This window comes from Halichondria panicea, chromosome 5 (assembly GCF_963675165.1).
Source record: "Halichondria panicea chromosome 5, odHalPani1.1, whole genome shotgun sequence".
NCBI lineage: Eukaryota > Metazoa > Porifera > Demospongiae > Suberitida > Halichondriidae > Halichondria > Halichondria panicea.
Window position 1 is genome coordinate 6382725 of NC_087381.1, and position 13461 is coordinate 6396185.

General features: G+C 41.7%; 2 protein-coding genes across 2 annotated transcripts; both read left to right on the forward strand.

The window, feature by feature from the left end:
* Positions 1-268: 268 nt before the first annotated feature.
* LOC135335916 (uncharacterized) lies at positions 269-6046 on the forward strand. The gene is made up of 8 exons (XM_064531621.1): positions 269-388; positions 1736-3250; positions 3307-3447; positions 3513-3746; positions 4173-4361; positions 4778-4969; positions 5299-5487; positions 5708-6046. Exons 1-8 carry the CDS (start codon positions 295-297, stop codon positions 5902-5904), a joined length of 2751 nt encoding a protein of 916 aa, XP_064387691.1. The 5' UTR covers positions 269-294; the 3' UTR covers positions 5905-6046.
* A 1593-nt stretch (positions 6047-7639) lies between these two features.
* On the forward strand, positions 7640-10669 carry LOC135336010 (piggyBac transposable element-derived protein 4-like). Its single transcript, XM_064531772.1, has 2 exons — positions 7640-7919; positions 8958-10669. The coding sequence occupies exons 1-2, from the start codon at positions 7772-7774 to the stop codon at positions 10088-10090; spliced, it is 1281 nt and encodes a 426-aa protein (XP_064387842.1). The 5' UTR covers positions 7640-7771; the 3' UTR covers positions 10091-10669.
* Positions 10670-13461: the final 2792 nt, after the last annotated feature.

Sequence of the window (13461 nt, forward strand, 5' to 3'; positions counted from 1 at the left end):
ATGCATGAGCCTGAGGAAGCTTTAGAATAATGTATTATAATAAAACTAATTTTTTACGGTGTTGCTTTAACAGTTTATATAGGTGTAGCAAGAGACTTATAACCTGGAGTAATGATTATGACAAATAATGGATAGTGTGATGTCGAAAGTATAGTTTTAAAGATAACAATAACAAAATTGCCATTAGCTGTGTCAACCAAGCCGGTCAATGTCATAATAATTATGTATTATGGGCTATATAGGATAGTGACAAAAATAATGCCATTCCCAGTAACATTTTGTCGAGTTTAGACTATGGCTTGCTCCAAGAATTTGTATTGCTTGTTCCTATTGTCTGTCCTCCTTCATACATCACTTGGAGCTGGTGATGAACCCACCATGGATGTCAGTAAGTGGTGTTGCATGTGCATGTGCTCTATCAGCTCTTCTATCAGCTGATAATATTATATAGCCATAGTAAACATGCACTTTAATGAAACTATAATAACGCAGGTTGTGTTTAATCAAACAATTGTTTGCAATATGCTATAGCCGATCATTGTTCATGCTTTCCATCACAGCACAGTATTATACAATGTGTGTATAATTATATACGTTCAGTTATAAGCTCATGTTGCCCAATATCGATATGACATAATTATTACCCAATCTTAAATTGTAATGAATCTCAATATCACTTGCGAGTAATTAGAATCACAAGTTGTGGTAATAATTAGCAGAATTTAATACCAGCAAAATGAGTTATAAACAGTGGAATTGCAACCTGTGAAAGTATGTCGCCTGAAGGTATAATAATCAGTAATGCAACAATCCATTATATGAAAGCTGCTTTAGAGTTTTATAGTTCATGCAGTGTTGAAGTTGTAAAATTGTTGTTATTTAGTAATGTGACAGCTCAAGACATGTTCTATATTGTGTTGCTTTTAACTGGGGATCTATATCAACACCACCTCTAGGTGTATAGCAAGAGTCTGACAACCTGGAGTAATGATTATGAGCCTAATAGTTTGGCTGACGAGGATAGTGGATAATGTGATGTCAAAACTAAATTAACAATAACAAAATAACAGCAGTTGCCATGCATTATCTGTGTCAACCAAACAGTTGATCGAAGTTGTATATGTAAGGCTATTATAGATTTAGTTAGTGAGCCAAGTATATATGGTTCAGCCATTCCTCATAAGATTCTGTCGACTTTAGACTAACTATGGCTAGCTCACAAAGTCTGTGTTGCTTGTTCCTATTGTCTGTCCTCCTTCATAATTATATATCACTTGGAGCTAGTAATAACTTTACCATTGAGTGCAATGGTCTTGTGTCAGCTGTATATCTATAGCCAATGTTTTGGAGGTGTCTATGGGATTTAGAAGCCCAAAAGAAATGTGACACCTACCATCAGGGGGCATGTTATGTTTAGGTATACACTATTCAAGTGGCTGAGGGCTTCTAAATCACATGGACAACACCGACAAAACTGTGTCTATAGATGGTAGTGTGCATGCGCAAATCTTGCCCTCAAGGCTTGGCTACAGTACACGGAATACTATAGGTATACTAAGTAAATTGTAAGTATACTAAGTCTCACAGTACTATACCTGCTCTGAGGCACTTTTTCCATGTACTTCCCATGTATAGATCTTATCAACTAGTGTCTATTAAACGTATTAATTAAAGAGTACTTAAATGTACTCCTGATTTTAGTGAATGATTTATAGCTGCTTCAAAACTCCTGCAGATCCGAATGCTCCAAAATCCAGAGGAAGCAGATTTGCTCTGGCCTTCATGAACAATGCTGCTCAAAGTTCAACTGCAACCCTACAGGAAATCGGAATTTTCATCACCACTGAGCAGGAGAGCTCAAGTTTCACCCTAGAGACACGATGGTTGGGAGTGAATGGAACAGGATTCACTGAGACCTCTCCTGGATCTGGGTTATGGTCTCGCATGGAAATCGCTCGACGAGGAGAATTCACTTTCATCAGTCTGCCGGCAGGACAGGGTACCCAAGGAGACATAGCCGTGCAAAACAATGGAGAAATCGATGAAGCTGAAAGACAAAAGGGATTGTTTATAACAGCAGAGGATCCAAACGATGAGCTCACTGTATATGTGCTCAATGATGAATCTACAACAACTGATGCGTACATGGCTATTAACTGTGTCGAATTTCCAAATGCTAAAAGTTACAAGTACTTTATCTTTTCATCTGGTGTGTTTGGTGGAGAGCCATTTCAGAGTCGATTTCTTTTTACTCCTTGTGAAAATGACACTACTGTCAGTGTACAAGCCTCCCAAACCCACTCCCATCCCACTTGGGTGCTACCAAGTTCTGCCAACCCAAGTGCTCGAGTTGAAGCAACATATGGGAGGGCTTTCAATCGTTTTGACACTGTAATGAATAGCAATAATGTCGATCTTACCGGCTCTATCATCACTTCTGACAAGCCATTGGCTGTATTTTCTGGGCATCAATGTGGAAATCCTACTGCTGTCGGAAGTTGCGACTATCTTGTGGAACAAGTGCCACCTCATCCAACATACGGTGACCTGTTTTTCATGGCTCCCTTCGCTGTCAGACAAAGCGGTGAACTGTACAGAATTGGCTCAGTATCTGCTGGAGCACAAGTAACAATCAATTGTGAGTGTGCAGCAAGTTCAGCCGATGGGAATAATCGAGTTGCACTGGTTAGCGCTGGAAATGGTGTTTACACAGCCACAGTGGGTGCAGGACAATACGCTGAGTGCCAAACACCTCAGAGTGCTCAGACCTATTGTTGTGTTACGTCCTCTCAACCCATTACTATGGCTGGATATACACTCGGCCGTGATGCTGAACCGGTTTTAGGTCGCTCCGAAAATTTTGATCCTGCCCTATATTACATACCAGCAGCTAACTCCTATTTGAATAGCTACAGCTTTACTACAGCCAAGGATTTGACCACACAGTTCAACGGATATCTGAGCTACATCTTGCCCACTCGCATCTTCGATAATTCCACAGCAGATCAACAGAGGTTTCGTATAAATGGAGAAACTGGAATTCCTGATGATCAATATCAAGCCATCAACTGTCGTGTGGATGGTACTGATCAGGTGTGTGCTTATGGAGGTACCAGCAACATAGGCCGAGGAAATTTCAACCTTACTTATGACAACATTCAAAATGGAGCATTCTGGGGATTTGCATACGGATTTACTTTTAGAGCCTCGTTTGCTTATCCTTTGCCCTTTGAAATGGAGCCAGTTGGACGTAAGTTTCTCAAAATTCTTTTACATTTCATTTTATTATTCTTTTTGTTTATGCAGTGGCCTGGATTCGAGCTGTGGATCGAGTTGTAGTGGAATCTAGTGTAACGATAGTCGATCTCATGTTTAGTATCACCCGTGGTGATCGATCAGAGCGTAGTAGAGCATTTGCTTCACTTCAATCCCTCACAGCTGAAGAAGGTATTTAGTCCACTATTATGCAGTCCAGTCTTAATTGCTTATAATTTCTATATCCATGCATGCAGATTCTGATTATACTGCTCCTCCATCACAAAGAAATGGTGGGCTTGATCAAAATGGCAACCTGCGATGGGGAAGAGATGGCTCCACACTCCCCAACGTTGCATATGAAGTCACTATTTTGGACGATGACATTCCAGAGCCAGTAGAAGTAGTGGAGGTGATGGTGCAGTGTGTTGCAATCGAGAATTGCTACCTGCCCAGAGCTCGGTACACCATAACCATTATTGATGACCAAGGTGAGTGTACAAATGCTATTATTATCATTGAGGCACATGTAATTGCTTGCATGCAGAGCTCCATGTAAAAGACAGTATACTTGTTATGTGGAGAGTGGACAATAATTATCTATGATACGCTAGAAATATAAAAACGCATGTTTGCAAATGGTACGTATAATTATACCGTAGTTGCGGACATCCCTGGATGATACGCTCTAGTTGCTTGGTATCAGTAATCATTCGGTTGAGTTATTTGTATACACAGTAAAAACAGATATGTTATAATAACATAAAACATCTCAAATAAAATGCATCATTTGAAATTTAATGTAGAAATGACATAAATTTCTGTCATTTTAACACTAAAATACGATGATGCATCCCATAATTATAACATATGTGTTTTTGCTGTGTAAGCATTGTATTGCCCACCCCTTATTATAGGTGCCTGTCCTGACCTACCTGCTTTCTCTGATGGGTCCATCTCATACAACTATGAGTTTTTCACAGAGATTAGTGGTCGACCATACGGAACAGTTGCCACGTACGAGTGTGATGTTGGAACTTTAGTAGGAAACCGAAGAAGGACTTGTGAGAATGGAGTGTGGTTAGGAAGTGTATCAAGCTGCGGGGGTAAGCTAGGTTACCATTCACTGTCAGTATTGTGGCATCCTAAAATTATAATCAATCTTGATCCTATTATACATAATTATAGTGGTCAGAGTCATGTTTGGGTTTGCAACTCTTTCCTTGTGATAACTTGATTGGCACCATATAATTATAGCTTCAATGTATAATAGTTTTATACTTTAGCGTCCTCGCTATTTATTTATTGCTCTCATACTCGATATACCAATTTTATGGCCCAGCTTATATGAATGTGACATTTCTCATACAACCAGACAAGCATGTATATAGTCTCACAATTGTGACTAGTTCAAGTACACAGCTCTGGGCAATTATATTGGTTAATTTTGAGGCGCTAGTGTTATGTACAGTTATTGACTCGTTTTTTGCAAGTTGTTATCCAACTTCGCATCCTTTTACAGCGGTGGATTGTCCAGCACTGGCACCCATTCCAAACGGAGCTATTGCATATGATCCTGATACGATTGCTCCTTTTGATGAGGGAACAGTAGCTACTCATACCTGTAATGATGGTTTCATGCTGGGTGCCGGATCTGAGACTCGAACGTGTTTAGAAACAGGGAGGTGGTCTGGCCTGATTCCTGTGTGCCGAGGTATGTAGATTCGTTTCGGTTATTTATCGAATTATCTACTATCATGCGCTACAACTTCATTTGATGTCATGTCAAAAGTTATGGATTTGAGAATTGCAACTTCGCATGCACTAGTTATGATCTGCATGTGCATGCCTTCATTTTTATGCGTCTGTGAGTATGAACATACATGTTGTACGTAGCATGTATGTTGTATGCAATCAAACTTACTGTTTGTCACGTGCCTATATACGATCGGTGTTCATGCATACAATATGTGCATGTGTTATCAGCTCGTGTTGCCCAATATTTTGTGTACGACTATTCTACATAATTATTCTCCTTTACAGCGCAATGTCCAGCACTAGAAAACATTCTAAACGGAGGTTCTATTTTATATTTTCCTGATGTTACTCCTGATTTTAATGACGGAACATTGGCTACATATACCTGTGATCCTGGTTTCCGTCTGGTTGGAATTGCAACTCGATTGTGCCAAATCTCAATGACATGGACTGGCCAGCCTCCTGTGTGTGAACGTAAGATTCAATGATAATTTATATAGCTCCGGAAAACAAATCATTAGCACGGTAGTGCTAGTAGTAGGGTTGGGTTGTACCATTATGGTGCAGAATTATTTTATCACCTGATAATTGCAAAGTATGCTTTGAATCACTGTTCATTTTGTAAGTTCCGTTCCATTGCGGTGCATATCTCACTGTGTATTTTACGAACACACACACACACACACACACACAGCTCTGTGTCCTATATTGCCGCCCATAGACAATGGAAGGGTTCAATACTCTCCTGACTTCATACCTGATTTTAACGTGGGTACTGAGGCCACGTACACTTGCAACTTTGGGTTCCGTCTGATTGGACAGATGGTTTTAGAGTGTGAAGGAAATGGACTGTGGTCAAATGTTCCTCCAATATGTGAAGGTGAGGAATGAGCCTATAGTTATGAGCCTCCTGTGAAAAGACATGGACATGGAAATTAATAGCATGAGACCGAGTATTATCAATGTTGTATTATACAAATGACTTGAGGCTATACGCGTGCATATGTATAATACAACATTTGATTGTGTAGCTGCTAATAACTCTAGATTAGTGAACACTCAACAGCATGTACATATCTCAAGGTTGCCCTAACGGGACCTACAATTATCTTTGTTGTAAAGAGTCTGCTCGTCTTTGTTCCTACATCTGTGCATGCGTGTTTTGGTGTGTCAGTGTGCAGCTCTGTGATTGAAACCATGCACATTTGCTTATAATTATAACAGACATGCATCAAAGTGCAAAAAAATACACTAACAGAGGGCCATGGGACCAAGTTGCTTCCAGTCCGAGCAGTGATCACTTGAAACCATATAATTCGATTTGCACCTATAGCTATAAGCGCTATAATTATATTAGCGCCTATATAATAATTATAGCTGGAGTATTGCTGACTCGGCACTTTAAAACCTTCACCAAGAAACAAGTGTAGCTCCGCTTTGCAGGTTGCCTGATTCTGGGAATTGCTCCACTCTGTACTGCACTCTATATCTACATTGTACTCAGCTTGTGTCAGTTAGCTCTATATAATTATAGCTGTGTAGTTTGGCAAAAACGGGGACGGTACGTTCTGGCGCAAACAGTAGTTTTCAAGTGATCACTGCTCAGATTTGGAAGCGACTTGGCCTATCCAAGTTTTTGCTGGATAGTACAGTGGAACCTCCATAAAACGGAATGCACCATTGGGGAACAGCCTTTTGGCCGTTATAGAGAGGTGGTCTTCCTTGGAAGGTTCCGATTGCCAGTCTATGAGGTCATTTCTTGCTGCAAATGAATCTTGGAGCTTTGCTAACTGCTTCTTTAGCTCATACAAGCTTTGAAAAGGCTGTACCGTACCTCGCGAAAATAAGCCCATCTTGAATAAACGCCCATCCCCGCACGAGGGTATTTTCACACTTGATTAAAGCCCACCCAGAATAAGAAGTTGAGCATGCGCCTGTTGTGCCACAAATCCTAAAACCCGAAATGCCTAAAAAATAGGAAATGAAAAGCATTATGGGTGTGGCCATACATTCCATTGTTAAAATGCGCAAAGGTAAAATTATTGCGCACTTGCACTGACTGTAGTACAACTAATCTCGAGTCAAGATGAGTCAATACCACTGACAACATATCTAAGCTTATTATCTTTAGTCTAGCTAAGGTACTGTGTACTGTGGCTCACTGTATCCGGCCATCCATCCTTTTCATGTCATTTTCAATCGAGTTTGTGCAGACCCACTGCTCTCTTTGTAATACATTCACAATAATGCTAATTCCTAGGTAGACTTTAGGGTGTGTATAGAGTGACTGGGCTAGCTTACTGTGGGTAAGTGTGGCTCAATGTGTGTTGCTGTTAACTTATCCTGTGAGACAGATCGGAGGTTTCAGGATTTGTGTTTAGCCTGTGAATGCATGGTTGACGCAAATTCTAAAACGAGTCTGTGCACTCTCCGTTAAATTTACAGCCCGTCTCTTTCCAGCTATAGCTTCAGGGTATGTATAGAGTGACTGAGCCAGCTTACTGTGGCTCAATATGTTGCTGTTATCCCGTGGATGAAGTTTCAGGATTTGTGTTAACGCAAATCCTGAAACTACATTGTGCGGTCTCCTTTATACTTACAGTCCTTCTATTTCTATAGCCATAGCTTCAGGGTATGTATAGAGTGACTGAGCCAGCTTACTGTGGCTCAATATGTTGCTGTTATCCCGTGGATGAAGTTTCAGGATTGGTGTTAACGCAAATCCTGAAACTACATTGTGCAGTCTCCTTTATTTTAGATGATGGAGCATTCAAGAATCACACTAATGGGTCTGGGAAACTATGTCAGCGAGCTTGAGGAGGACCAGGATGACTGCAGCGAGCTTGAGGAGGACGAGGAGGACCAGGATGACTGCAGTGATGACTGTTTTGAGACAGATATTTCAGGTAACTGGTTTGGGTCATTGTACCATTTAATTGTAGAAAAGTCATTACCACATGCTGTCTATTACCACATGCTGCCTACTGAAGTGTGTACCTAGCACACTGTCGTTCTCTACGGTCGCTTTTTTGCTTACTTGCCTAATGGTATTCGTAGTCCTTAATTCATAACACTGGTGGCATGGCTCCTCCACTGTACCATATTCAAGCACGGTTCGTGTGGTTTATTGCAGCCTTTTCCTCTGCTCCGTACTGTACTGTACCCCCAGTCATTAATGATATTCATAGTGTTCCTAAGCTCTCCTATAATTATATTCATAGTCAGTGTGGTTTATTAGACTCCTCCCACACTGTGGAAGCGGCCTTCGATGTGGACGAGCCTTTTTTCCTGTGCCTTTTTTCCTCTGCTGTGCTGTGCTGTACTGTACTGTACTACCCCACTACAGTACCCCACTCCCCCCCCCCCAGCACTTAATGATATTCATAGCACTGTTCGGAGCGCTCCCATAATGGTATTTATAGTTTTTTGTGGTTAATTAGACTCCTCCCACATTGCTTTGAAGTGGACGAGCCTTTTCCTCTGCTGTACTGTACTGCCCCCCCAGCACTTAATGATATTCATAGCGATATTATGTGGTCAGAGCGCTCCCATAATGGTATTCATAGTTTTTGTGGTTAATTAGGCTCCTCCCACACTGCTTTGATGTGGACGAGCCTTTTCCTCTGCTGTACTGTACTGTACTGCCCCCCCAGCACTTAATGATATTCATAGCGCTATTATGTGGTCGGAGCGGTCCCATAATGGTATTCATAGTTGTAATGTGGTTAATTAGGCTCCTCCCACACTGCTTTGATGTGGACGAGCCTTTTCCTCTGCTGTACTGTACTGCCCCCCCAGCACTTAATGATATTCATAGCACTATTATGTGTTTGCAGCGCTCCTATAATGATATTCATAGTCCATGTGGTGTATTAGGCTCCTCCCGTTTCGCGTTTCTGTGTGTGTGTGTGGCTTGACAGTTGCTATTTCTTTCTGTCATGTAGACTCGAGTGACGACGAGGACACAGAAGACGGAGGAGGAGACAAGCTGGTGGATGGTATGGCTCCAACTCCGAAACAAAGGAAGCTGGCAAGGCAGGATGGATTACGAAAAGCTAAGTCCACTGGGAAATATCCCGAGTTCAAGGGTGTAGTTGGTGCTGCAGATAAAGTTGACCCCTGTAACACTGCATTCATAGACTTTGTAAAACTATTGTGGCCAGATAGCTTGTGTGAGCACATAGCCGAGCAAACAAACCTGTATGCCACACAGTGTGGTGCTAAAAGTTGGAAGGGTACACATAGAGACGAGATCTGGGTATTTATTGGCATAATACTGGAGATGGGTATTCATAGGCTCCCCAAGTATACTGACTACTGGTCCACAAATCGGCTCTTAGGAGTACAGGCTGTTAAGGACACCATGCCTTTCAATAGATTTAAATCCTTGCGGCGCTATCTCCATTGTGACGACAATACGTGCATAGTTGATAGCAGAAAGATAACAAGCAAGATACATACAGTTTTGGAAACGCTCAGTACAAACTACTTGGCCAAATATCATCCTAGCCAAGAGCTTTCCGTAGATGAAATGATGATTAAGTACAAGGGTAGAAAAGGGGGTAAAATTCATATGCCCAGAAAGCCTGTAAAGCTAGGTTTCAAGGTGTGGTGCTGCTCTTGTTCTTGTTGTAGGTATCTATGTACGTTTGATGTGTATAGTGGTAGGCTCACCGGTTCTTCCGGGACAAAGGTGTCAGAGAAGGGACTTCTGATGAGGGTAGTGAAGCAATTAGTTGAGCCTTTTCATACAATGAATCATGTGGTCTACATGGACAACTTTTATACATCTGGTCCGTTGATTGTATACTTACGTAAGCATGACGTATTCGTAGTGGGTACAATGAAAATGTCAGCCGCTGGTTTCCCCTCAGATCTAAAGGGTGTGGTACCTCATAAAGGTGAATATGTATCTAAGACTGTGGATGGCATCTGTTACTTTGTGTTCAATGACCGTAAGGTGGTGTGTTTTGCTATTAATGTATTTCCTGAGACAATGCCAGGCGCTGTGTTCAGATTGCAGGCAGATGGTACTCTATGCGCACAGAGTGTTCCCCTCTTGTCTCCCTGCCTATAACTTGTACATGGGAGGGGTTGACAATACAGGGCGTATGAGGAATACGTATGGATATGATAGAAAGTGTCGCCGGTATTGGTTCAGGATCTTGTTTCATTTTGTGGATATTACTGTTAATAATGCGTATATTCTGTACAAGCACAATTGTGTGAGGGTAGGTGAAAAGCCTAAGTGTTTGAAAGGGTTTCGTTTGGAAGTGATTGGTAGTCTGTTGAGTATGTCACGTACATGTGCTAGAGGTGTGTCTGGTCTCAACCTTGGTAATCCTCCCTCGCAGGACATCCGTGTGAGTGTCAGCAGAGTGGGACTGAGCAGAGGTAGATGTCAAATAGAGTAAGTAACCCATCTCTTCGCCAGGCACCTATAATCGGCGGCTATTGCACGAAGCACAAGACAATTTTGCACAAAACTAACTACATGGATCTACAGATGGGTAAGAAAGTAACAGCTCCCCAAAATTTGGAAAGAATAACTTGCTTGCGGACGGAATGGTGGTCATGAGAAGTGAGCTGCCGAATGTATCGATAATCGTCAGTGAGACACTTATCTCCGTCTTTGCACGCTTACCAAGCACTGAAACTACCAACACTAAACAATGCTTCTTGGCACAACTCTAACTAGTGAGCACTACTTGCAGGCAAAGCAGCGTTAGCTGCAGATCGAGCCCCACCCACTAGGCATGACGAAAATTAGTGCTGATTCAGCAATAATTGTGCACATATCTTCAGGGCGGCCTGCAATCGAGGCTAATCCCAGTTTAATTTGCCACAATTATGTTATAGATAGTACATGGGCATGAGGTATCTATGTGTTATAGTGTCCCATATCACGAGGGCTTTGCCCGAGGGATGAGGGACACTATAACCATAGATACCGAATGCACATGTGCTAACTGATTTAGATCCCACTTTTCATTGGCTGCCTCAGGCAAGAAGTGTATCTATAAAAGCAGCAAGCCTTAGCAACAGCTTTATTTTTGAAAATGTCCTGTTCTGACAAGCTAGTCTAGATGATTTCTGCTAAAAAAAACCTTTGCATTGGCCTTGCTTCAACATTGGAATGGACAAACTGGTGACTCCACCTTGTGCAGGAAGCGCTCTGCAACAAATGAGCCCAGCCTCCTCTTTCTCTTTCTCTGCACTCAAGCCCCACCCCAGCTCAAGCTTCTCAGTAAACTGTTCTGATATGTACGGCTAGCTAGCAAGGAACAGCTTGCAGCAATGCTACAGTGCACTATATTGTTCCCAAAAAGACACAGGAGTCTACTGAAGTAAACAATTTGAAACATGGCTGCAGGATAGAAACAGAAGTCAGGAGGACGAAGTTGACAAATGCTACAAGTTGAAGACATGCTTTCATGCTTGTGACAATGGACCCAGAACTGTTAAAATCATTGGCTCTTAGTGTTCCTCGTAGAGACAAGAAAAGATACTGGTGAACCCTACCATCAACCCAGCAAACGCTATAGAAACTGGTAGTGAAAAAACTGAACAGCCATAGCTAATTATCATGCAGCTACAGCTTTATTATCATTTCTGTACATTCAAAAATTGTACTTGTACTTTATACCCTCAAGCTTATAATTCCCTGGGAAACTATGAGATTATGGCTCATAATTCCCTGCTAAACACACACAAGTGGGATCTAATGCTGAATGTGCACAATTATTGCTGAATCAGCATAAAATTTTCGTCATGCCTAGCTGGGTGGGGCTCGATCTGCAGCTAACGCTGCTTTGCCTGCAAGTAGTGCTCACTAGTTAGAGTTGTGCCAAGAAGCATTGTTTAGTGTTGGTAGTTTCAGTGCTTGGTAAGCGTGCAAAGACGGAGATAAGTGTCTCACTGACGATTATCGATACATTCGGCAGCTCACTTCTCATGACCACCATTCCGTCCGCAAGCAAGTTATTCTTTCCAAATTTTGGGGAGCTGTTACTTTCTTACCCATCTGTAGATCCATGTAGTTAGTTTTGTGCAAAATTGTCTTGTGCTTCGTGCAATAGCCGCCGATTATAGGTGCCTGGCGAAGATGGGTTACTTACTCTATGTGCAGCAAGGAGCAAAAGCACACAGCAATGGCTTGCCCCAACTGTACCATCAGGATCTGCCATGAACATGCTATTATTGGATATAGATGTAGTAAACTAGACTAGGTGTGAACGTGCTAACAAATATTAATTGTGTACATGTTGTTTTCAAGTCTCATTATTTTGCAACTAAACATGAAATATTACTAAGCTACAAGTGTCAGCAACCCAGTGGGCGTAGCAGAGGGTGGGCGACGATCCGTACCCATTGTTGTAAAGATTATATATTTACAGTCCTTTTATTTCCAGCCATAGCTTCAGGGTATGTATAGAGTGACTGAGCCAGCTTACTGTGGCTCAATGTGTTGCTGTTATCTCGTGGATGAAGTTTCAGGACTTGTGTTAACGCAAATCCTGAAACTACATTGTGCAGTCTCCTTTATATTTACAGTCCTTCTATTTCTAGCCATAGCTTCAGGGTATGTATAGAGTGACTGAGCCAGCTTACTGTGGCTCAATGTGTTGCTGTTATCCCATGGATGAAGTTTCAGGATTTGTGTTGACACAAATCCTGAAACTACATCGTGCAGTCTCCTTTAAACTTACAGCCCGTCTCTTTCCAGCTATAGCTTCAGGGTATGTATAGAGTGACTGAGCCAGCTTACTGTGGCTCAATATGTTGCTGTTATCCCGTGGATAAAGTTTCAGGATTTGTGTTAACGCAAATCCTGAAACTACATCGTGCAGTCTCCTTTAAACTTATACAGCCCGTCTCTTTCCAGCTATAGCTTCAGGGTATGTATAGAGTGACTGAGCCAGCTTACTGTGGCTCAATATGTTGCTGTTATCCCGTGGATGAAGTTTCAGGATTTGTGTTAACACAAATCCTGAAACTACATTGTGCAGTCTCCTTTATATACTTACAGTCCTTCTATTTCCAGCCATAGCTTCAGGGTATGTATAGAGTGACTGAGCCAGCTTACTGTGGCTCAATGTGTTGCTGTTATCCCATGGATGAAGTTTAAGGATTTGTGTTGACACAAATCCTGAAATTAGTCAATGTTTTCTTGATATCCCGTATAGAGTCTAATTTAGACTATCAGAATGATAAAGTTTCAGGATTTGTGTTAAGTGTGTGGGTACTAGGTGTTACAGGTGTACGTGCATGTATTAAAAATAACACTGAAAGTATTCTTTATTCGGCTATAACAATGAAAATAATATGGGCTGTGAGCACACATTCAGTATGGACACATAATTATACTGATCGCCCCCCCCCCCTTCCTCGCGCCTGTCGTACCAGTCTCGATCTCAGGCCGCACTTGTTCTGAGAGTGCATGAAGGC